At 39.5% G+C, this 23199-nt stretch overlaps 2 protein-coding genes across 2 annotated transcripts; both read right to left on the bottom strand.

Moving 5' to 3' along the window:
* Window positions 1-8957: 8957 nt before the first annotated feature.
* LOC139710244 (allatostatin-A receptor-like) lies at window positions 8958-10133 on the bottom strand. Its single transcript, XM_071622175.1, has one exon. The coding sequence runs from the start codon at window positions 10131-10133 to the stop codon at window positions 8958-8960; it is 1176 nt and encodes a 391-aa protein (XP_071478276.1).
* Window positions 10134-16246: 6113 nt separating this feature from the next.
* LOC139710243 (large ribosomal subunit protein uL2m-like) lies at window positions 16247-21023 on the bottom strand. Its single transcript, XM_071622174.1, is given in 5 exon segments — window positions 16247-16435; window positions 17953-18204; window positions 19210-19411; window positions 19413-19459; window positions 20696-21023. Coding segments are annotated over 5 exon segments (981 nt in total). The 3' UTR covers window positions 16247-16283.
* Window positions 21024-23199: the final 2176 nt, after the last annotated feature.

Below are 23199 nucleotides of genomic sequence, written 5' to 3'. Positions count from 1 at the left end.
CGTTCTTTATAAAATGGTAACTATGATTTCGTGTTCGTCATCACATACTAACCCCTAAAACTTGTTCTGAGCTCATAGATATTAACAAAGAGAGAGAAGTAATCCTGTATACGGTCAGTGTATGCAGCGGTTGTACGGTCACCAGCGTTGGCAAATTTGACCTACAGCAACTGTCAATATCGCTGACCAATCTTATCATCGTTTTAGGTTCGATGTATATGGTTTACGAAAATTATATAAAATAATATTCATATTTGCATCATATATGGTTTTTGTTAACCATTGTAAACACAATAATATATTTGGGGAAAAATACGATACTCACTTGTACAAGACTTGTGTTCAAATGGTTTATTCCTACACGTATTCAGCCAGTCTGTCGTATATCACCCTGGAAAACCACGTTTCAGTTTGGCGACGAACTTGATTTCGCTGAACTATTCCTGCATAAGTAACGCTGAAACTGCCCTACTGTTAGGTTATCAAATACTCTGAATAAACAGGCGCATGCGTGATAAAAGTGACCAATGAAAAGTGCCTTCTCAGTTTCGAGATAGATAGATAGACAGACAGATACATAGATTGATAGATAGATAGATAGATAGATAGACAGACAGATACATAGACAGATAGATCGAGAAAAAATATATATAAATAGAGGCTATCTGAGATGCAAAGGTACAGTTTTTCTCAAAAGTGATATATTTGTTTTTGTTGTTTTGTTGGTGTTTGTGGGGGTTATATAGTTGTCTCTTTACTCATGTTTTTTTGAAGGTTTTGAAATTCAAGTATGTTCCCTTTCCAGGTAAATACAAGTGAATAAAGAAATGGATAAATATATATACACGAAACTTCCTAAATCCATTACAATAACCAATGATTGCAATAACCAGTAAAGCTGTAGAAAAAGCAAGGGAAAAACTAATGGTTAAGGCTCAGTCATGATTTGTAATGACTATGAATATTAATGATCCTATGTAAATCCTCAATCATGTAAATAAATTTGAAACGTAAGGAAGTCAAAATAACAATACCTGCTATATCAGCATTACAACAGAAATCGAAAGAGTTGTCACCTTCATGATCTACAAGACTATTGTCACCCTGTTATTAACTGCCTTACATGCTATTACATGGTGCATATGACAATATTACTAGGAAAGTAAAATTACATTGTAAATCAGGTAGCTAAGATACTATAGTAAAAATTTGGAATAATTTGTCTTGCCACCAATTTGATATAATATCATGTAAACTGCATACAGATGGTATAATGCATATTTTACGTATTTGATATGCATTTACTCACAAAATGTGTGATAATAATCTTGTTCATTTGTGTTTCTGTTGAAACAAGTTTGTGCTATTAAGTGTGATAAATGTAGATTTCTTTTACCTTTTTTTTATGTTGTTGCGAACTTTATACCATTGCATTGGAATATATCGGCTCGAAACATTCAGAAATTGACGCTCGACCTTAAAGTCTATCCGGTGTCTATTCTATTCTTCTATTTTGCCTTTACTTTTCATTGTACAATATTACAGAAGTATCGTGCATATCTTTAGAGGGGGAAACTGTCTCGCAAGAGTCCATCAAATCCCTATTTATTGAGATTCCTTGAAAATATTGATATCTTTCAACGGCGGCAGATGTCAGGGAGAGAGAGAAGTGGCCACGTCCTTGATGAAAATTTAAAAATATCTTATCGATTGTTTATCATATGAAGAAGGAGAAGCAGACGGAGATGGGATAAAAAATCCCAGAATGAAACTCTCAAATCGATTTGGAAAAGAACACACCAAGAAAAGCTCATGAGACAAAGTAGAGACAAAAAAGGAGGGAGAGTCTTGCTACCTTCGTTAACAAAAGAAGTAAACCTTTGAGAACAAATTTTTCTCTATTGATTTACTTTTGCTTTCTCCTACAATATCACAGGATCGATGGCACATTCATGCATTTTTCAGTTGTTCTTCCGATAAAAAATGGTTGGAAATTTTCCATCATCATAATGTAATGAGGAAAACATCAACTGCATGTCGACGTGAGGACACTGCCCTTTTCAGACTTGTTTGGAGCAACAGAAATTATTGACCAATATTTTACCGGTCTGGTCTGGATATTAAGGTCATTTTATTTCTTTTTGTCAAAGCGTTTTTATCTCTTTTTTTCTTAAGCTAGGTTGTCAATATGCAACGTCATCACTGCCCTTTCGTGACAGCAAGCAAACACCACAGTGCTTAAACTGTCGCATTTATTTGGCCGATTTTCAAAATTTACCACACCAACTATAAATTATGTACATATATATATATATATATATATATATATATATATATATGCGTGTGTGTGTGTGTGTGTGTGTGTGTGTAGTGAGAGAATAGTTTCCCTCAGGCCTTATAGAGTTTGTATGTCTCTGTTATACAGATGTATTGTTTGACATTATTGTACACAAACTATAATCGCTATTAAAACAAAACTGGACATTTATTGAAATGTACTCAATTGTGGTTCCAAAGAAATTCTATATGCCAATAACATCTTTATTTCCTTCTGAAATAAAACAGAAATAGCGACCATAAAGCGATCAATGTCAGAACCGTCATAATTCTCATCATTATCGTTAACATTTGCTATTTCGGAATCGGACTTTCAAAATGTGAAAAAAAAAATGTGTCGCGTGGTTCTACTGTCCATCATGAATTCCTTACGTGATGTAATTGTTAATCCTAAAAGGACCTACGCAGTTTCGACATTTTGGTATCAAGGCATGTTTTTCTCGTCTTCGCGAGAATGCATGGATGGTGAGAATGATAGGCTATAAAAACTCATGAAGGAGATCAAGAACATTGTTCCATGTAATAGGATGCATGTCTGTGATTGGCTAAAATGGTCAAAGTAAGTGGATTGTCATTGTTGACAGTAAACATATTGGGGCTGTGTGTGTGTGTGTGTGTGTGTGTGTGTGTGTATTGGGGGTTGTTTTTGTATACATTTGGCTGCACCCAACGTATAGAGCCAACAGGTAGTAAATAGCTATCACTTGGTCCCAGCTAATGGGTGTTGATTAGCTCGTGTGAAAAGTAGAATTGGCAAAATATTGCTTATATCTGAGAAGGCCGGTATTTTGATGGACTAGGACGTATTATCACGTTAATCTCCAGAGCTTTCATTACTTTTTGTTATTACAGGTTGTTGAGATGAGAGTTGAGGTGCAGAAGTATAAGATAAGTAAGGTATTGGTGATCTCTTCAGCGCCATACGCTGACCACAAAGGTATATTGTTGCTCATGATTTTCTAAGCCATACCCTGGGACCAAGAGTCGCCAATTATAGGGTTGTTTCTTCATTGTGCTTCATGAACAGATTTGCAAGTATTGGGGACAAGGGAGACCCATCGACATTCATTTTGTCTCCTGGTAGAATGAGTCTCTCTACGTCAAGGACGTGGAATTGAGGCACAGCACGAGCAGGTCACGGATCTCTGGGGGAGACATTTTGGTCCTATATCGTCGGAGTCAAGTCTCTTCGGGATGATGGTGCATGCATCTTTTACTGGTACACTCGTGAACAGAGATTCATAGGTTTGTGTGTGAAATTTATGCACATTTTACTCATTGGCACAGAAAGAGTTAAATCTGATGAGGACATCACCAGCCTGTATGTACTTGGAAGAGCCCCGAATTGACCCACTTGGTATCAGTGGAATGTCCGTTTTTGAATCCTTGATTGTCTGAAGAGTAGCGGGCATATTCCCTATGAGCTGCATAGTTTTTGGTCCTGGGGTTGGGACAGCGTGTCTTTTAATCGTAACGAAAAAACAAAACACCTAAAACCACCAAACAAACAAATTGGGATCCTTAGAGAGATCCTTGTAAGTCCCAGTGTCTAGCAGGTTATGGATTTTAGTCTCGTATTATATTTGTCCATGGATCACCACAATGGCATTACCGTTGTCTGCTTTTGAAAACGTGGATGGAGTTATCCTCTTGCAGACTGGCCAGGCCTGACTTCTCGGCTGTGGTGAGGTCGGTTCCAATTTCAATCCCAGAGAGGCAGTTGCTCAGCCTATAGCCAATCGGCATTGACTGAGGTTTTCAACAGTTTTGCTGAAGATGCAGGTTATGCGTATGCCGGTTACTATATAGCGGACGGTCTGTGAGGAATCAGTCTCTTTAAATCGTATCACATGTTATGACTTTGTAACCTGGACAACAACTTTGCAGGAATATTTGGTTTGCTCAAATATCTTAGACTGGAGGTTCTCTTTCGATACCTGGGTTGTCTGAGCTTGACACAGAGACTCCAACTCTCCCGTTTTCGACGGGAGATCTCCCGCCGAAAGCCCATTTTTGCATAATCTCCTGTTCTCCCGCTAGAGATTTGATTTCTCTCGCCCTGGCTCTGTGTCTCCCGGTGGAAAGGATTTCTTACTTATTGCTATCGTATGTTGAAAAATAAGCCTTAGATAGCACCAGAGAACATCTAGAACCCTAGGAACTTCGCGCTTTAAATGTACACATCAACTTGGAGTTTCCCGTTTGCTAGGGGTTTCGGGCGGGAGAATCTCTAGATCAGAAGGTGCTTGGGGTTGGAGTCTCTGTTGACATGTAAAGAAGCCATACGCTCCCATCCTGAAGAGATTGTAAAGACTCTGACGATGCTCTCACAGGCATGACCAAACTGTCTCACTCATGATCCATGACCTGCTGGTGTTGCTGGTGTTGTACGTGCCCTAATTCCACTCCCTTCGGGTGGAGAGACTCATTCTACCAGCAGACAGAAGGGGTAGCCATGGGTGTCCCGAGGAGATTACTGTAATCTTTAAAAAAATGTACAATGTATTCACGGAACACTTTAAGAAACCGTGAGCACGTACAATCAGCTACTCTTGCAACATGGGTGAGGCTTAATTATGTGGACAGCACCTTTGTGGTCTGGCAAGGACTTACTTCAGCACCTCAACTCTCAAAACACGACCATCAACTTCACCATGGTAAAATGGTGGACCAATGTGCTTTCCATTTTCTTGATACAAAAATAAAGAGAAGAGCACAGGGATACCTTTCTCGATAGGTTTACGGCAGACCTATACACGCAGATAGGCGTTTGAATTACATGTATGTTTCATTCCGTCACTAAGCTGTTCCGAGATTGATCAACAAAACATTGGTCAAACGAACCCACGAGGTCAGCGACCACGCTTACCTACCTAATGAGTCGATGAAGCATATCAGCTGATGTTCAAGTGCAACAACTACCCCTCTCACAAGATATCCATTATCAAGCTCCATCGCGGCCGCTCGATCAGCCAAACTGGCGACGTCAAGAATGATTCTCCCATATGTAGGATCAGCCTCACATAAAATCCGGATGAATTTCATACCTGTTTTACGGAATATATGACTCGAAATATTCTCCGGAAAACACCCAAAGAACATCCTTACCACGTGTCTTTGAAAACGTTACGCAGTCGACAGGCAGCCGCCGAGCAGCCTTCGGCGAACCTCGGGGTAAACCTATGTAACCCTAGACCCGCCTGGGTGGGCCCGGGGTAGCTTATCATGGAGGACATCCGGTAAGTTGTCTGTTAGGACGTTCTAGAGGTAAATCTCACCCGGAGGAGCCAGATGACGTCAATTTGGGAAAATTTTGTTGCGACTACGCACCAGATAAGATATCGTTCTCACCTATGATACGCGGGCTTTTCTAAATAAGCTAGAACTGAGATCTTGATTTCTGTGAAGCATTCAAGCATTTGAAGACTTTGAATTATTTAAACTCTGATTTCCTACAGGAAATTTTACAGTTTTTACCTAGAGTTACAGGGTGAATGTTGATAATCGGACACGCGTATCCTTGTAATGCAACAGGGGCGGATCCAGGAATTCCGTAAAGAGGGGGCGCCTTTACAAAATTAAAGGGGGGGCGCACGCCCCCTCCCCCATTTTTCTTTTTATTTCTTTTGTTTCAACAAAAAATAAAGGGGGGGGGGCGTGCGCCGATTGCGGTCCTCCCTGGATCCGCCACTGATGCAATACTGCCTTTACACTGCTTTAAACCATGCGGTACTAATTTTACTCATGACATTGCATGAGGTCGACAGCCGTGTTTTGTACGCCGTCTCCTACTGGGCTATACCGAGGTGAGAATTGATGTTATGGGCATGGTACTCATCAGTATATCACGCCAAATTCATGTCATCATTCAAGAAAGTAAAGAATTGTTCCTCATTAGAATCTTTATCACGATTCCCTTCTGAAAGTCGAAGGTAAAGGCCCGTAGTCTCCATTTTGTGCTGAAATTTTGTCAGGTTCTGAAGTTTCAAGAGACTTGTTTGCTGATGATCGTCCACCAAAACCAGAGGTAACTGGATGTGAAGGCCCCGCCATTCTAGAATCAGAGGTTATAAATGCTTCGAAAGAGATGAGAAACAACAAGGCAGCAGGATTAGATGGGATCCAGGTTGAAATGCTTAAAGCTTTGGATGATTATGGTGTAGCTCAGTTGACTCAGTTATTGAACAGTGTGTGAAACAGGATATCTTCCATCAGACTCGCTGGAATCTGTGTTCATAACACTGCCCAAAAAATCAAAGGCAATGGAATGTGGTGACTTCAGGACTATCAGTCTCATGGGCCATATCATGAAGATCCTACTCAAGATCATTCTGAAGAGGAATTAGTTTCTGCTCAGCGAAAACTCTGGAGAAACGCAATTTGGCTTCAAGTCGGGGTCTGAGACACGCAATGCCATATTTACTATGCGCATCATTACGGAGGAATGCTTGGAAAAGGGAAAAGACCTCCTTGTATGCGTCATTGATTATGCTAAGGCATTTGATAGAGTCCAGCACCAGAAAGTTTCCGAGTGTCTCCGCAATACCGGGATGGACAGTAAGGATCTGAGAGTGATTGCAAACCTGTACTGGAACCAAAGGGCATGCGTCAGGATTGACAATGGATTTTCCGATTATGCAGAAATCAAACGAGGTGTTCGTCAAGGATGCATCATGTCACCAGCAGTAGTTTGTTTAATCTATACACAGAACATGCAGAATGCATTTTATTTTTAAAAGCATTGAAGGCATGCCTGGCATTAACGTTAGTGGAATAATGATGAATAATCTGAGATATGCTGATGATACTGTGTTGCTAGCTGAAAACGAACAAGACCTGCAAACAATTGTTGATGTAATATACCGCCAAAGTATGGCATTTGGCTTGGACATGAATGTGAAAAAGACCAAAACGATGGGTTTTTTCCCCCTTGGACAGTTTTCTCGACGATTGCTACAGAAGAGCCTTAAGCACATTTGAAGGTAAATCACGTACAAATACACGCCTTATCGACCTGTTCTTATAGAGGTCAATATACATGTAATAGATCGCTCACAAAAAGGCATTGTAAGAATCAAATTAGGAAGCATAATATTATCATAATATTGTTAAATTCAACTGTTATTTCGCGCACATTGGTATATTGGGATCAGAAGAAAATATTAGAAGAACAAGGAGGAAATAAGGGAACTCTTTGTTTTTACAGACCTTCAGTTTTACAATTATTGCACATGTCTGAAAGTATTGAGTACAAAAGGTATTGAACAGAGAATCTAGAGCCTTACAACCCAGCTAGTCTGAAAATGCAGAATAAAACACATTTATGAGGATGAGTGCAAAAAGCTCAGGTGGGTTACTGAACGAAAATTTAAGGACTGAAATCATATTTTGCAAACTAACCGTTACAACGCACAAATATCTGAACACGCAAGAAGAAGTGGATTTCTACTGAGTATAGGTTGAATGTTGCGCATGAAATATATATATGTGGATATTATAATATGCGAGTCCACAAAAAATGCGTACATATAATCCAGCCTAATATTCCAAACTATGACATGGAATTTTATGAAATTGTCATAAAAACAGCATTGCCTACGATAACACGATAACATATTGTGGGTAGGGTTACGGATACTGAGTATTAACATGTTGTGCTGCTAACCTTCAGGTGTAAAATCTGGCATGATGCTTATCTTTGTGTGTGGTTTGAACTCAATTAGTTACATTGCTCAAATTTAGCTCTAGCCTCCACATGAAAGATAAGTCGTATAACACTTCTGGGGAAGGTTTTGAGTCTCATATTTGAAAGCAATCTTGATCGTATAAACAGTACCTCCAAAATGAATGTTAATTAGATTTATTGATCATAGTTGCGGACACAATAAAGGGATATCACCACCTTACACGACATTTCCGTATCTTGCAAGTTGCCTGAACTCAATTATGTTCATTGCTCAAATTTAGCTCTATAGACTCAACAGAAGAGAAGAAAATTTATACATCCTATCTGGGGAAGGTTTTTGAATCTTGTGTTGGAATGCAATCTTGAGGGCATACAAAAGTACCTCCAAAATAAATGTTTATTGGATTTATTGATCGCAGGTGCCCGGCACAATAATCGGATACCACCATCTTGCACGAAATAACCTCTTCAACAACGATGGAAACTAATCTTAACTACTTTGCAATGCACGAAGAATATTGTTACTACATTTAAACGACGCTTGCCAAAAAAGAAGAAGAAAAAGGAAAAATCGTAAATATAAAGTGACAACACATCTAGAAGATATTCCTCATATATATCATATATCTACAATCTATATATTAAGAGTTTTATAGCAAACGATCTCCATTCTTGATAAGTTGAGATATCATTTTTGTGATTTAAGCTGCTGAAAATAATAACAGAATACAGGATATGTTAATCATAACTTCTAAAATATTCCTTGCTATGTCACATGTGAGGAATTACTGGAAAGGTTTAATCTTGCTCTATCTGATGATGGACTTACTTTGAAATGTTTAAAAAATGGTGCTTAGCTCTTTTTGCAATAAAACTCTTCATATATAATTAAGATATAGATTCATAGTTTTACGCGACATTACATAATCAACGCTTAGGCATGAATGCTATTAACAGATTTTACCATTGTTCCCTCTGTCCTCTCACTGAATAATGCTGCCTTAGTCTTTCCTTTCTTCGAAGAAAACAGCTCTCCTATTGCCGAGCGGAACTCTGGGTAACGTATGGTGTAGATGATCGGGTTTGCACAGGAGTTGCCAAAGGAAAGAACAACTAATGCCTTCTGTAAGGGGCTAAACAAGTATGAGTCTGGCAGCAACCCTAGGTTAAAGACAAAATAAAAACACTGCGATGGACCCCAACACACAATGAAGACGAGAATCACAATAAATAGCATCTGTAAGACGCGTTTCCTGGCTTCTAAATGTCTAGTCGTCGGATTCGATCGGTCTTCTCGATTGCCCACTTTACGGAATACCAGGGATTGTCGGTACAGGACGTGTACCGTCAGTGCCTGCATGGTTAGTGATACCAAGGCGGGTAACAGAAAGTTCATTAGGAACAAATTTGTTCCGATGAGCATTTGGACGTCTTTAGAAAGGAACGCCGGAGCGCAGTGATTTGTGGAGTTATCAAGCATTGCGGATTTGAATATGTAAGACGTGATCATGAACCCCAGGATCCAATTCGCTATAATTACGATGGTGACCCGCTTCCGAGTTACTAAATTCTTAAACTGGAAAGGATAAGCCACAGCGATGTACCTTTCCACAGCTATGGCCGTTAGGGTGTAGGTGGAGGCTTCAAATGACACCCAAAGAAACATAGAGGAGTGCACAACTTTGCAGTACACCTGTCCAAGAAATGAAGTAGGGACTGTTAGTGCTTGCGGGAGTGGTATCATAAAGACGGACGCAAGCAGATCCGCCGCAGCCAGAGCACCAACCAGCGTGTCTGTGGGGCGACTAAGCTCTCTTCTGATGAAAAGGACGATGATCACCAGGGAATTGCCCACAATACCCAGTATGGCAGTAAACATCTGGAGAATCAACCACCACGACCACACTACGGCTTGCCAGGACCATCCAGGCAACGTCTTAACGTTGGGAATGGGGCTGATATCAGACCAAAATCCGTCAGTGGGAGGCACCACAAAGTTCTGAAACACCACTTTTGAAGACAATTGCCCTCCAACTGGCGTCGTCCAACGGTGTCTGCTCCCGAAGCTTCCTCCAGGGCTCCGCGTTGTAACGTCTACTGCTTCAAACATCGTATCATCATACGACTCAGTTTGGATGGTTTTCCAAAATATACTATCAATATCGTCACCGGTTGATTTCGAGGCGTTGTAAATAGTTTGACTGCTCCCCGCTCTTTCCAAATACGATATTAGCATTACCAGTTGAATACTTGTGAACGTAGAAAACGCGACCAATGCCATTGTCTGTTATGTCCTGGGGAAACAAATATCAAAATATAGAGTGTTGCTGAATAAAGCTCCTGACACCAAATCCTTCATTAAAGAAAGGATGAAATAACTTCAATAAAAAGTCATGTGTCTTCCACTAAATCGCTAAAGATCTACCAGAAGGGTTTGATTTCTCCATGGCAAAATTGAGATGATTGAAGATTTCTTTGAAAAGATGATTTGCCCTGCACAATCATGCTGATAATTCTTTCTCTTTTGACATTTCCAACGTTCTTTTTGAAACGGCATCGCTTCGATTCCGTCATTACGCACTTATTCAGAAATAATGCTTAAATTTGGTTTGATAAAACTCGTGTATATCAACAGAGAGTAGTAATCCTATATGGTAAGTGTATGCAGTGGATGTACAGTGTACTAGCACAAGCGTTGGTAATTTTGGTTGGCAAATTTGACCTGTTGTAACGGTCAATATCGCAGACCAATTTATCATCCTTTTCGATTCGAAGTATATTGTATACGAAAATTGTGTATGCATATCATGTATATTATTATATTATATAAGATAATAATACAAACAATAATAATAATGATAATAATAACGATAATCATTTGGTAAGCCATCACCGAATCATATACTTTGGGCGGAAAATGATGATACTCACTTGTTCACGACTTGTGTTCAAATTATTTATTCCTGCAGGTATCAAGTCGTACCGTGTACAGTTTCCCGAAAAACTTGATTGTGCAGAACTATGTCTGCGCAAGTAACGCTATAAAATGCCCAACTGTGAGGTTATCAAGTGCTTTAAATGCACATGCGCATGCGCATTGAATGTGGCCAATGGGAGGCCATCAGAGAACCGTTATGTCTTGCTGAAATTAGTGCATTCTCAGTTTCAAGAGAGAGAAAGAAAGAGAGAGAGAGAAAGAGAGAGAGAGAGAGAGAGAGAGAGAGAGAGAGGGAGAGAGGGAACGGAGGCAAACGAGATGAAATTTAACAGGTTTCCCGTAAAAGCGGTAAATTTGTTTCTGCTTTGTTACATTTCGTGATGAGTGAGATTTATAAATACAGTGTACCTCTTTCCATATGTTTCTTGGAGGCCATAAGAAATGAGTAAATTCTCTCAGGGAAATAAACATGAATATAACTATGAAATAACTATAGGAACATTATGTACTTACACAAAGGTTCCAAATCAAATTACGATATAACTACAATAAGAATAACCATCACAACCATCGAACAATCGACGAACAGTTGGTCATGTTGGTTGGGCCTTAATTATGATGTTATGGCTATGAACATATACGATTGTATTGTATCCTCAGTCGTGTAAATATATACAACTGTACGGAACTAAAGATACAACACCTGCATGCTTTGTCAACATTAGATGTATTTACAATATAAATTGAAAGAGTAACTGTTGTAAGCCATAAAACCATTTTGTCAGCCTGTTATCAACTGTTCTGCTGTTTTGTTGCTTATGATGATTTTACTATCCAGGTTTAGCAAAAACATTGCAATGTAAATCATTTTAGCTCAATATTCCATAGTAACAGTTTTGAATGATAATGTATCGGCAGTAGTTTGATGTAATGTTCTTAAAGGGTGTGTACAGTTCTGGTTGAGGTGAGGATTTAGCTTTTAACGTTTTGCAAGATATTCAAAAACAACTCTATGAGATGTCAAAGAGCATGCAATTCCATGGGGTACCACAAGTACTTTATTTGATGAAAATCGGTTTTGAAATGGCTGAGATATCCAAAAACAAGGTGAAACAAAGAGATCCTAATAAAGTAGTGGCCTGTCGCCTTTTATTATCATTTTTTAAATTCGAAATGCAAATAGATGATATCAATGTATGCATACGTGTATACCCACATGAAATATGTGAATTATAAGTGTGTGCGTTTGCGTTTCTGTTGAAACACGTTTGCAGGATAAAGTCTGACAAAGATACAAAGATACCTCTTCTTGCAAACTTTATACCAATACATAGTACAGCGTCAGCCCAAAGCATTAAAAGATTAATACTTGGTTAAATGATAGAAGTAAAAAAAAAAAAAATCAATACTCCATCTTAAAATATGTCTGTTCTTCTTTTTGCCTTTTCTTTTTATATGCAGTACAAAAGTAACGTGCATATCAGTTGAGGGGAAATGAGCTTGAGGGAAACCATGCAAATGCAAGAGGGGGAAAAGGCGTTTTTAATTTGATTCTCATTACTATTAATCTCTTTCAAATATGATTTCTTGAAAATATTGGTATCGTTATAACGACGGCAGATTTAACGGAGAGAGAAGCAGCTACATCCTTGGTGAAAAAAACATGAAGGCGTTTTATCGATTCTATGTAAGAAGGTGACGCAAACGGAGAGGCAGGTAGAACGAAAAAAAAAACAACAACAAACAAACAATCTCCCGAACTAAACTCTCTAATCGATTTGTAAGGAGATACACCAAACAGAGAATATGAGACATACAGGAGACGACATAATATGACATAAGGAGAGAGAACCGGTCAACGTTCGTTTTCAACAGAAGTCAAACCTTTGTGATCACATCTTTTCCAATTCACTTACAGTTTCGCTTTCTTTCATCACATCACGAGATCGATTAAAAATTTTAGCGAACATTCATGCATTTTTTCCGACATCAGTGGTTGGGAATTTTCCATCATCATTAGTGAAGAGAACCTCAGTTGCATGTCGACATGAGGCCATTCTGCCCTTTTTAATCTTCTTTGAAGCGGTTAAATCTATCGAAGTATCTTTCGCAGGCTGTACGGGAAATTGTTGAAAATGATTATTTAATTTCGTTTCTTTTTCCGATGCACTTTTGTTTTTTGTTTGCCAAGGATGCAAATTATTAATTCCAAACGTCAATACTGCCCTTTCGTGACCACGAACAATCGCGGAATTACTTTATACTTTATTCATTTGTTCAGTTTTCAACCACGTTAGTGCCATATTTTTCAGTTTATATATATATATATATATATATATATATATATATATATATATATATATATATATATATTTCAGGTTCGATGACACTTACTCAGTATCTCCAACAAATATGAATATCTATATACAATTACAATTCCATGCGATCAATTTGAAAATGCTGGGTGCACATCTCTACAAAAGCACACAACAAAATGATGTATATTACACACACACACACACCTATAATACATATGTATATATATATATATATATATATATATGTGTGTGTGTGTGTGTGTGTATATGCTCACTTCTTTGGTATGTATATATTTATTACATATATATAATATAATATATATGCATCAAAAGCCCAAAATACGTTTGTACTTATTCAATATTCAAATTACCGAAGCCCATTTCATTTTCGGATTAACAAACCTCATTTGCTTTCCGATATACAATCGAAAGGCAAATTTGCCACAAATCACACATGTAAATGAATGTAGTGATGAGGCTATGCGTATGATCAATTACGTGGACGTTCCCAAATTATCCGACCGAACTTGGCAATCAAATCGGCTCAGCCAAAAATTCTCTCCTGGTTGAAAACTGCTCAGTAACAAACCATCATTGTAACTACAGGTGGTTAAACTGTATGTTTTTCAGAATGGTTAGCAATAGCAGACCACACATGTCAAGGAGCATGAAAAAAAAAAGAAAAAACACACACTCACGCACACAGACAACACACAGACGTAAAGTGTACTCGCATACAACATATCGATTCGCGGGCAAAAGTCTTCACACCAAAGAATTGAGCATCTCATCTTTCATCTTGTGCATAATTCTGTATTGTCGAACTCGTGACCATATTGTACGTTATGTGTACAATTGTGCTCCATTTTCTTCTGGAATGCATAGCTGAAATCTAAAAGCCATTACATTCTTGTTTCCATTTAAAAGTACTCTGTCATCGCATCATGATACGATAAATGTATATGTGTATGTTCATGTATTCATGTCAGTGTCAACCAAAATGCATTTACAGACATTTCTCAATCAGTCACCATCTTACCACGTCAATCTTAAATACTGTATACTAGGGTAGATTCTTTGATGAAGTTTCATCAAAACCATCATAAAAAAAGTTACACGAATAATATGAACTGTTGCTACAAAACAGTGATAGTAGTAAGAATCCATATGTACATCAGACAAGGTAATGATGTTGTCACCCTACATTTTCCATTGCCACCACCATATCTTCACTATTTCTTCCTTTTTTTTTTAAGCATGAAAAAAATACAAAGGAAGTACAATGTACAGTGACAGGCTCAACTTGGGTACAAGGTCTTACATGTCAAAATGATTGCACACAGGATACAAGACAAGGGCAAAGAGAGGTAAAATATCATCATTTCTTGAACAAAATCACTTTGTGATTGAAGTATATTTATTGGTCTGCTTACCGATTCTTCACCCCTACTATACCCACAACATCTCCACAGCCGGCTTCTTTCATTTGCAGCAAGTGTAGCAGAGACTGCCATTCAAGAGTTGGCCTGTTTAGTCATTGCAGGAGATGTCCGAGCAAAAAATAAACTGGTGTTCTTACGCACAGTGTATAAGACTGTCTCACGAGATGGATGGATGCCAACAGCAATAACACAGACAAATTTATCTGATATCCCCAAACAAAACACAAGGCGTCATCTAGGTCAGTCAGGTTTAGAGTTGAAGGATGCAAATGTTACAAAAGTGATTGACCCAAGATCAGAGGTATTAGGAGCACACACTAATCTCATGTAAATTAAGTACCAATGCAGCAAATTTCACGTGATGTTCAGTGAAACATTAAAGGGATAGTACAGTATTGGTGGAGATGAGAATTGGGCTTTTAACTTTTTGCGAGATATCAAGAATACACTTACGAAATAGTACAGAGCATACCACGTTACGAAGAATTCAAAGTTTATTTGATGAAAATCGGGTTTGGAATGACTGAAACATCCAAAAACAAAGTAAAACAAAGTGATCGTAATAAAGTGTGGGTCCCACACTTTACTAGAATCGCTCTGTTTTGGATATCCCAGCCATTTCAAAACCAATTTTCATCAAATAAACGTTGAATTCCTCATGGAATTACATGCTCTTTCATATTTCATAAGAGGTTTCTCGTTATCTCCTCAAAAAATGTTAGTAACCTGAAATTACAGTGTAGGTCTCAACCAAAAACTATACGATCCCTTTAAATTAAGATGTCATGAAAATCAAACCGAAATGATGTGGCAATATCTTCCCCACTCCTACCGCTTTCATCTGTTAACGTTTGAACAATATCTTGCACAATGCCCAACCCTTACTTTTATGCCTCCTCATTTCCATGTTTGGAAACCAAAGGCTTCCCCTTGAAAATGTGAGTAAAACGACAATTACAAATGGTATACTCAACATACGGTGAATCTTTTGCCTGTTAAACATTAACCCTCTGGAAATCATAGCTGTGAAAAGCCATTAACATCTTTACAGCATAGACGCTAGTGGCTACCGACAAGATTGATTGATTACCGGCATCCATATCCATCATAAGCAAGTATCATTCTTAACATCCAAGGTGTGGTGACCTGGTACTCCGTGCTGTCAGGACCAATCAGTTCAGACCTCCCAGCTTTTGGTTGCTATTCTCAGCATTTTTGTCAGTCTTGCCTACTGATATTACTCATCATAATTTAGACAGGATAGCAAATAATAGCCAACATGTCTGGAGGAAAGGCTAACCAGCAGCTGATGGCTGTCCTCCTAGGAAAAGGGATGTCTGCTCTATTCTCTTTTTAGTCCTCACTTGTGGGTAGTCTGCAGGGGCAGATCCAGGAATTCACAATTTTTTTTAAATTTCTTTTGTTTTAACAACAACAAAAAAAAAAGGAGGGGGGGGGGGCGCCCGGTGCACCCTCGCCTGGATCGCCAATGGTCTGTGGCGCTTCATATACCGAAAACCTAGTCTCTTTTCAGTCCTCACATGTGGGTAATTTGTGATGCTTCATACACTGATATGAGTCCCTTTTTTGTTGGGATCCATGTAGACTTTGATGGGTGGGAGAGGTTTGATCTTCCGCCCCGCCCAGCCTCCTTTCCTCTTCCACAGTCCACTGCTGGGCCGACGCCCAAACCATCTGCTCCGCCCAGCCTTGCCTGCCAAGAAGAATAACAGATGCAAACACGATAATTACTCAGTACTGACATTGCCAAGCTACCACTACTATCAGTGTGGCATGTCATCACCCACAGAGTTTAAGATTCCACATGAGGCAAATCTCTCGTTTGAAGAAGCTACACCCCTGTAGACAATACCAGTGTATATATTGGCAATCAAGGAGTTAAAAACCAAAGATATAAAACACCTGTTTCTTGACCCTGGACTAATCTAAGCATCAGTCACCGCCATGCTCTTACGTAATATGACAGCTGTTGCAGTCATTAAACCCTGGCTTGGCCTCCAGGTTTGCCACGCCTGAGTAGAAAGTTATTTTGCAGTGGGCAGGTACATCTACTCCCAACTCTCAAACGAGGAATCGTTAGGGGGGTATAGCACCCTATCAGCTTCGTTTGGCGATGGGGTCTCGCCTCAAACGGGGGTTTGACGGCATGAGATTTTACTTACCATCTGATAAGAATGACATTGTGCATTCTTATTCCGATCAACATCTATCATACACTTCAATAAAATTCAATACTTATTATCTTTCAGCTCCACTGTAGTTTGGTTAAATCTTCGTCAAGAAGGCAGTGGAGATGATTTTGATTTTATGGGCTGAACAGTACAGAGACTTCTTGATGTCAGCACCTGTAGATAATATTTACCATTTATACCCTGTATTCACAAGTTCATCACAAGCTTTCATTATTTGCAAACATTCAGGATTGCATAACCATATGCAAACTGAAGCATCAAACTCGTGTCAATCAAATGACCAACTACAAGTGTGATAGACTCCCTTTCAATATTGGTTATATGCATATGAGATATAGAAGAAAAATGGTCATTAAAAAAGTTCATAGGGACAATTACCGTGTGTGTATTATATTAGGTAGGCAGTATTTTCTTACAATAGCTCAACACGTGTGCAATGCAAAACCATAATTATCTGGGGAATAATGAACTTTCTTTTTGGTACTTACTGTTAATTCATCTCTGACCAAATAATACGGATGAGAACAAAAGTATTGTGTTCACCCAACCTCACTACTTTTTTGAGCTCCCATTTTACAATGGCATTATGTTTCTGGCAATAATCCCCTAATGCATACTCATAATCTGAGCAGCTAGTAGTGTGAATTATCCTACGTTGCCAAAACATATAAGAGACACAAACAGGGACATGTGGACACACATGTTGTAATGTGTGCTCATGAGAAATATACTCACAACACATTCATAATATTCTCACAAGAAAGATACTGTTTTAATCCAGTCATGTCAACACCGTAATTTCTTTAACAATTTTCTTTCTTTTTTTTAAACTGTAAAGTACCCATAACATGTGCATCCAAAATGAGCTGAAATGGGCACATGTAAAAGTGCATATATCCCCACATATATTTCATTTCATCAGATCTCTTTATACCAAGTATCTGCTGAAAATTATAATAACTGCTTGGAGGACGCATCCTCCCTGTGCCCTACAGGGTTGAAGAGAGCAAACTCTTACCGATGAACATCCTGTTGTGCTGGTCCCCTGACACCCTGCCCACTGTGGCCATGCACCTTTCGCTTACGCTGATCTGCAGCTTTGAGGGCAGTTGCAGGATCACCTGGCCCCCAACCTTGCGGAGGATCTGGGCCGACGTGCCGCCTGCGCGGACTCTCTCGGCCCCCTTTCCTGGGAAGAGCTCGACGCAGTGGACCAAGGAGCCGATGGCCAGCGCCCCCAGGGGATACGCATCTCCCTCATTGGCGACAACTGTATCAAATGATAGCAAGGGTTAAGGATGCATTCATTGGGTTTCAGAGATGCCACAGACACAAGCTCTTAAATCACAGATTATTCCTTTTTGCTGTTTTCTTTTTTCCCTTTTCTGTCGTGATTGTAGCTCTACTATCTCAGTCTCACACTCTGCTCTGGCTAACTTCTTAAAAGGATGGTACAGTATTGGTGGGGATGAGAATTGGGCTTCTAACTTTTTGCGAGATACCAAGAAAACTTAAGATATAGTACAGAGCATAACATTTTAAGAGGAATTCAACGTTTATTTCATGAAAATCGGGTTTGGAATGACTGAAACATCCAAAAATCCCTTAAAACAATTTCAAACTTGCAAAGAGTGACAAGTCAATTGTAAAGTTATGTTTATCAAACCACATATCTGGAACTTGACATCGAAAAAGTCAGGAAAATGCTCACTGCATATCCAAAAGAAAAATCAGATTATTCCATATCATCTGCAGTGTCTGACAATAAACCTGAATCTCTACATCTTTAACAAGACTTTCTGACATGTATCAACCTTATTGCTCTGATTTGAATGAAAAAAAAGAGACTTCAAGCTCCACTATACAGTTACGTTAATGCAAGTGGTGTATGAAGAAATGTCTTCGCTTCACTGCTCGACACGAATATGTTATCACATTTGTAAGAGAGGCCATTCAAGATTATCAGTCTCCCCTAGTGACATTTGTTCATGCATGTATATATATATATTTTTTTTTCTCTCTCTCTCTCTCTCTATATATATATACTGTATATATATCTCTTACTGTCTCTGTCTGTCACTCTGTCTCTCTTTCTTCATTTGTCTGTCTGCTGCTGTCTGGCACTGAATTCATTCATATCTCTACATATTTGTGCCGGGCAATCCATCCATTCATATCTCTCTTTCTGAAATGGTTGAAAAGAAGAGATGTACGACATGCATTACAGATAGGAACCCCATACAGAAAAACATATCAAAGCACATTTATGACGCACCAGTCATTCTTCCAATGTGAGCTGATGTTTTGATGATATCTCCGGGCTCCATGTTTGCCGTGGCGAGTATGTACCGCTTCCGGTTGCCCCCAGCAACCAGAGCTATGTCAGCAGTCCGATTTGGGTCGTACAGGATGCTGAGAACCTTCTCCTCCATCGGAGGTCCCTCCGTGGGGCCCACACGGTGAAAGTCGATCATGCGGGTAGCGTCGTTTTGCCCCACCGCCACGCCTGCCACCCGTTATTCTTCCTACAGTGCAGAAATAGAATGGAAACATGAACTACTCAGGGGACTTTTTCACTATGCACAGAAGACAAACATAGAAAGTTGCCTCACGTTAACTATTGACAAATGACGTGACAATCATGAGATCAAGCAGCTCAATTCTTGGTACAATTGTATGCTACAGCAAACACATATATACATGTATAAATGTCCTCAAATCTATCACTCTTACGGATTATCCCACTTGTTTTGCACATGCTTACGATCATCCCTCCCCTACTTTTTCAAAGTCCAGTGTGCAACATAATGAGACAGCGTTCCAATCAGTTGGAATATTAATGAAAGCCTCAGTATAATTATGTGGATCTAATTCACTTCATCAAAAGTGCCTCTTTTTCGCTTAAAAAGTAATGCACACACTATCCTCATTTATTATTCATAATATTATTATTATCATTATTGCAAGTTATGCCCTTAATTGTTGGAATTCATGAGAAACTTATTGCAAGATGAATCCTTAACTTAATTCCCAGGATTGTGAAATTCTAGAAGTTTCCTGACAGATTTTTGTATGCACAATAAGTTCCAACATTATTCTCAACATGAGTCACTGCAGCAATTACTGCCATTTCAGTAATAGCATGCAGAGCTACCAAGTCTCACGCATTCTGCGTGAGACTCCAGCATTTAGGGGCCATCTCACGATCTCACGCATGGCACCCATTTTTCTCACGCATCGGGTGAAGTCTGCATCTTGGGCCTATAATAATGAGCATAGCTCAAAAGATTAAAGTGGTAGTTGCAATTGAAGGTACATTTCCCTTTTGTCTTTCAAAATAAGTAAAAAATAGTCACTTAAGTATGTACCTGATCGCACCATTAAGAGCTAAAAATTGAAAAAGCTCCCTACCATGGGAGGCCACAGGGGGGAAAAACCCCTCCCACACCCTCGCTCGTGCACACATTCGTGTGCCGAGATGCCGAGTCATGAAAATCTCACTCATAAAATTTTTTTTAACTTAGCATCCCTGTAGCATGCTACTATTAAGTACTTACCAAGAGGTGTATATAATTAACCTGATTCTAACACACATCATAACAAAGTCTAAAGTGATTAAACAATATGTATTAAACAAAAAAAGTGGGGAGGGGCAAGACCACTTCCACCCCCCCCCCCCCCAACAGAAACTAAGAATGGAATAGAATTATGTTCATATAGAGTGGTGAAGAACAAAGAATCTCTGCTGAAGAGTAACAAACCAGTATGATTTCTGTTGGTAATCCTTTTCTTGCCGAGAGGTCTGATGGTGTACTCTGGAGTGTTCTTCCATGGTCTAAATCTTTCTAGCGGAAGACTGGTGTGCAGGTCCCTGTGCGATGGTCTGTCCACAATGCTTGGAGTCTTCAGCGACAGGGCTCTGACGGACAAATTCTGCAGGAGGGATTTCTGGGGTAATAGCGAAGAGCTGGAGGGGAGGAGACTGGCATGTGAGGTGCAGAGGGTGCTGGCTTGGCCCCGGGTGCTGCCCAGTAGGGCAAGACTCTTGAACGCCTTGCACAGCCTTGTCAGAGTGGCTGCAGAGGTCATTGTGTATTTGTGACAGAGCACTGCTAAGCCCAAATGTTATGTGACTGACTGTCCCAAGCACTGCAGCCTCAGCTACTCGACCAAGGAGGTTCTTTGTGGATGATACATCTGTGGTGGGAGAGAAACAGGTTGGACAATTATTTAATGCCAGTTTGCATCTAGATGGCAAGTATCCACTTTCTAATGTAATGGTATTTAACATACCTGTACTAACCAAATGTGTTCGCATATGAAATTTGAGTTCTTTTTCGAGCTCTTTTCAAAACCTACAATTTTCTACCCACGCAGTTAGATGCACATTTGAATTCTGCACACACATACTGTAGGAGCTTGTCAGATGTTTTTTTTTTTTTTTTTCAAATTTCTCTGTAGTGCTGGTCCCTGCAGTGATGTTTTTTTTTTTTCTTTCTTTTTTAGTTCGTTAATGTCTAGTATAATAAGGCAAGTATTATACCCATGGCCATACATTTTCGCCTAATTTTGGGCATAAAATATCTTACTGCAGAACTTATTTTCTTGTGCCTGTGGTGCATGGTGTGGTAAGTACATGTAACTACACACTGCCCTGTTGCTGCACAGAAATGCTGTGCTTTGCATGGCATCTGGCTGGGCTAGTTGACTGTGTAGTATGGTTTTCTACTTACACCTGGTTGTACCTGCCGTGTGGTGCGAGTCTGAGAGTGACAAAATAGCATTCACGTTACTGTAGACATTAGTACTTAAGCTGTCTGTAGATGTACAATTGTAGATCTACATGTTAGTAATCACTGGGCAGATGCTGAGTGAAACTAACAATTATGACAGAGTAAAGTCCACCACCCCTGGCATACCAGGACTGTCCAACTGGGTTCTAGATCCCAATTATTCCCATAACTTTAGAAAACATAAGACAATCCAGAAGTTACTAAAATAAAGTTTCTAACGTTAGGCCCATATTCTAATTATACCATGTCAATCTGGACAGCCTTTAACATTTAGTTTTATGGGGATTATTTTGACTGGTGGGTAATTTGTAATGTGATTTGTGTGTGTAGCAGGACAGATGTTAGACAGAAAGATCCATCTGTCCGGAGGAGTCTTTTATTTTTTTTTTGACGTTATCATTCTCCTCCGGAGAGGGGATCCGTAAAGGCCAGACGCAGTCTCCGCGGAACAAATCCCCGACGACCAGATACAGACCGATCTCTCGGTCAAGACAGATGTTTAGCGCAACACTCGAAAGGGCTGTGCAGCCGTGCTTGTTTACAAGTTTACAGACTCTAAATTTAGATCTAGTGTAGAATCTAGTTTGTAAAGACGGATGTCGCGGATGTATGTTTTTTAAATCCATATTTAGATACCTAGATGAGTATGACTGAGAACTAGACTTAGAATCTAGTCCAATTCTATCAACGTCCAACAACTGTCACATTGTGTTAGATCTAAACTGTAGTGTAAACATGCCACATGGTAAACATTCTTCTTCTTCTTCTTCTTCTTCTTCATGTGTACTGTCCAACACCCCTTAGTAGGGGCCAACAGGACAGGGGGTGCGCTGGTGTTAAATTTCGTGGAGGGAGAAGTGTGGGGTCTAGTTGCTTTGCTCCTGGATGTATTGTAGGGTCGCTGCTTTAAAGGAGTCCTTGTTTGTGATGTTGGAAACTGTTGATGGGAGTGAGTTCCACTCTATGATTGTTCTTTAGCAGTTTTTGTTCATGGCGATTGGGATGAAGCTTGTAGTTGATGATTTCTGGAGAACCCTTCGGACTGGACGCAGGGCTTTTCGAACTGGGATGGATAGGCGACCCGCAAGCGCTTCGCGGAATGTGGTAATGCGGCCTACTCTGCATCTATGTTTCAGCAGCTCCCAGCCCACCAGATCACGCTTCATTGCATGTTTGTTACACTACAATACCATTGTCATTGCCAGGTGATTGCACAGTGATTATAAAATACAAATTACAATCTACAAATTACCTACGTGTAGGCCTACATCGTCTAGTCTAAGTCTACTCAGTAGTCTAATTAGAGTCTATAGATAACCTATAGCCCGACCAGACGCAGTGAAAAGCAGGGCGATACTTGTGTACGGCGACAGGGTTCATACTAGTTTACATAAGTTTTAGGTAACCTCCTGCAAAAACCGAAAATGGATAACAGACATAAAACGTATAAGCCTACACAGATATACATGCAT

The sequence above is a fragment of the Diadema antillarum genome, unplaced genomic scaffold, assembly GCF_040938485.1.
Source record: "Diadema antillarum isolate AM-2024a unplaced genomic scaffold, OU_Dant_1.0 seq00001512_RagTag, whole genome shotgun sequence".
NCBI classification, from domain to species: Eukaryota; Metazoa; Echinodermata; class Echinoidea; order Diadematoida; family Diadematidae; genus Diadema; species Diadema antillarum.
This window is presented reverse-complemented; position numbering and strand designations above follow the sequence as displayed.

Bases quoted from the DNA above. Each gene is read 5' to 3' on its own strand.
- LOC139710244 (XM_071622175.1), bottom strand. From the start codon at position 10,133: ATGTTTGAAGCAGTAGACGTTACAACGCGGAGCCCTGGAGGAAGCTTC.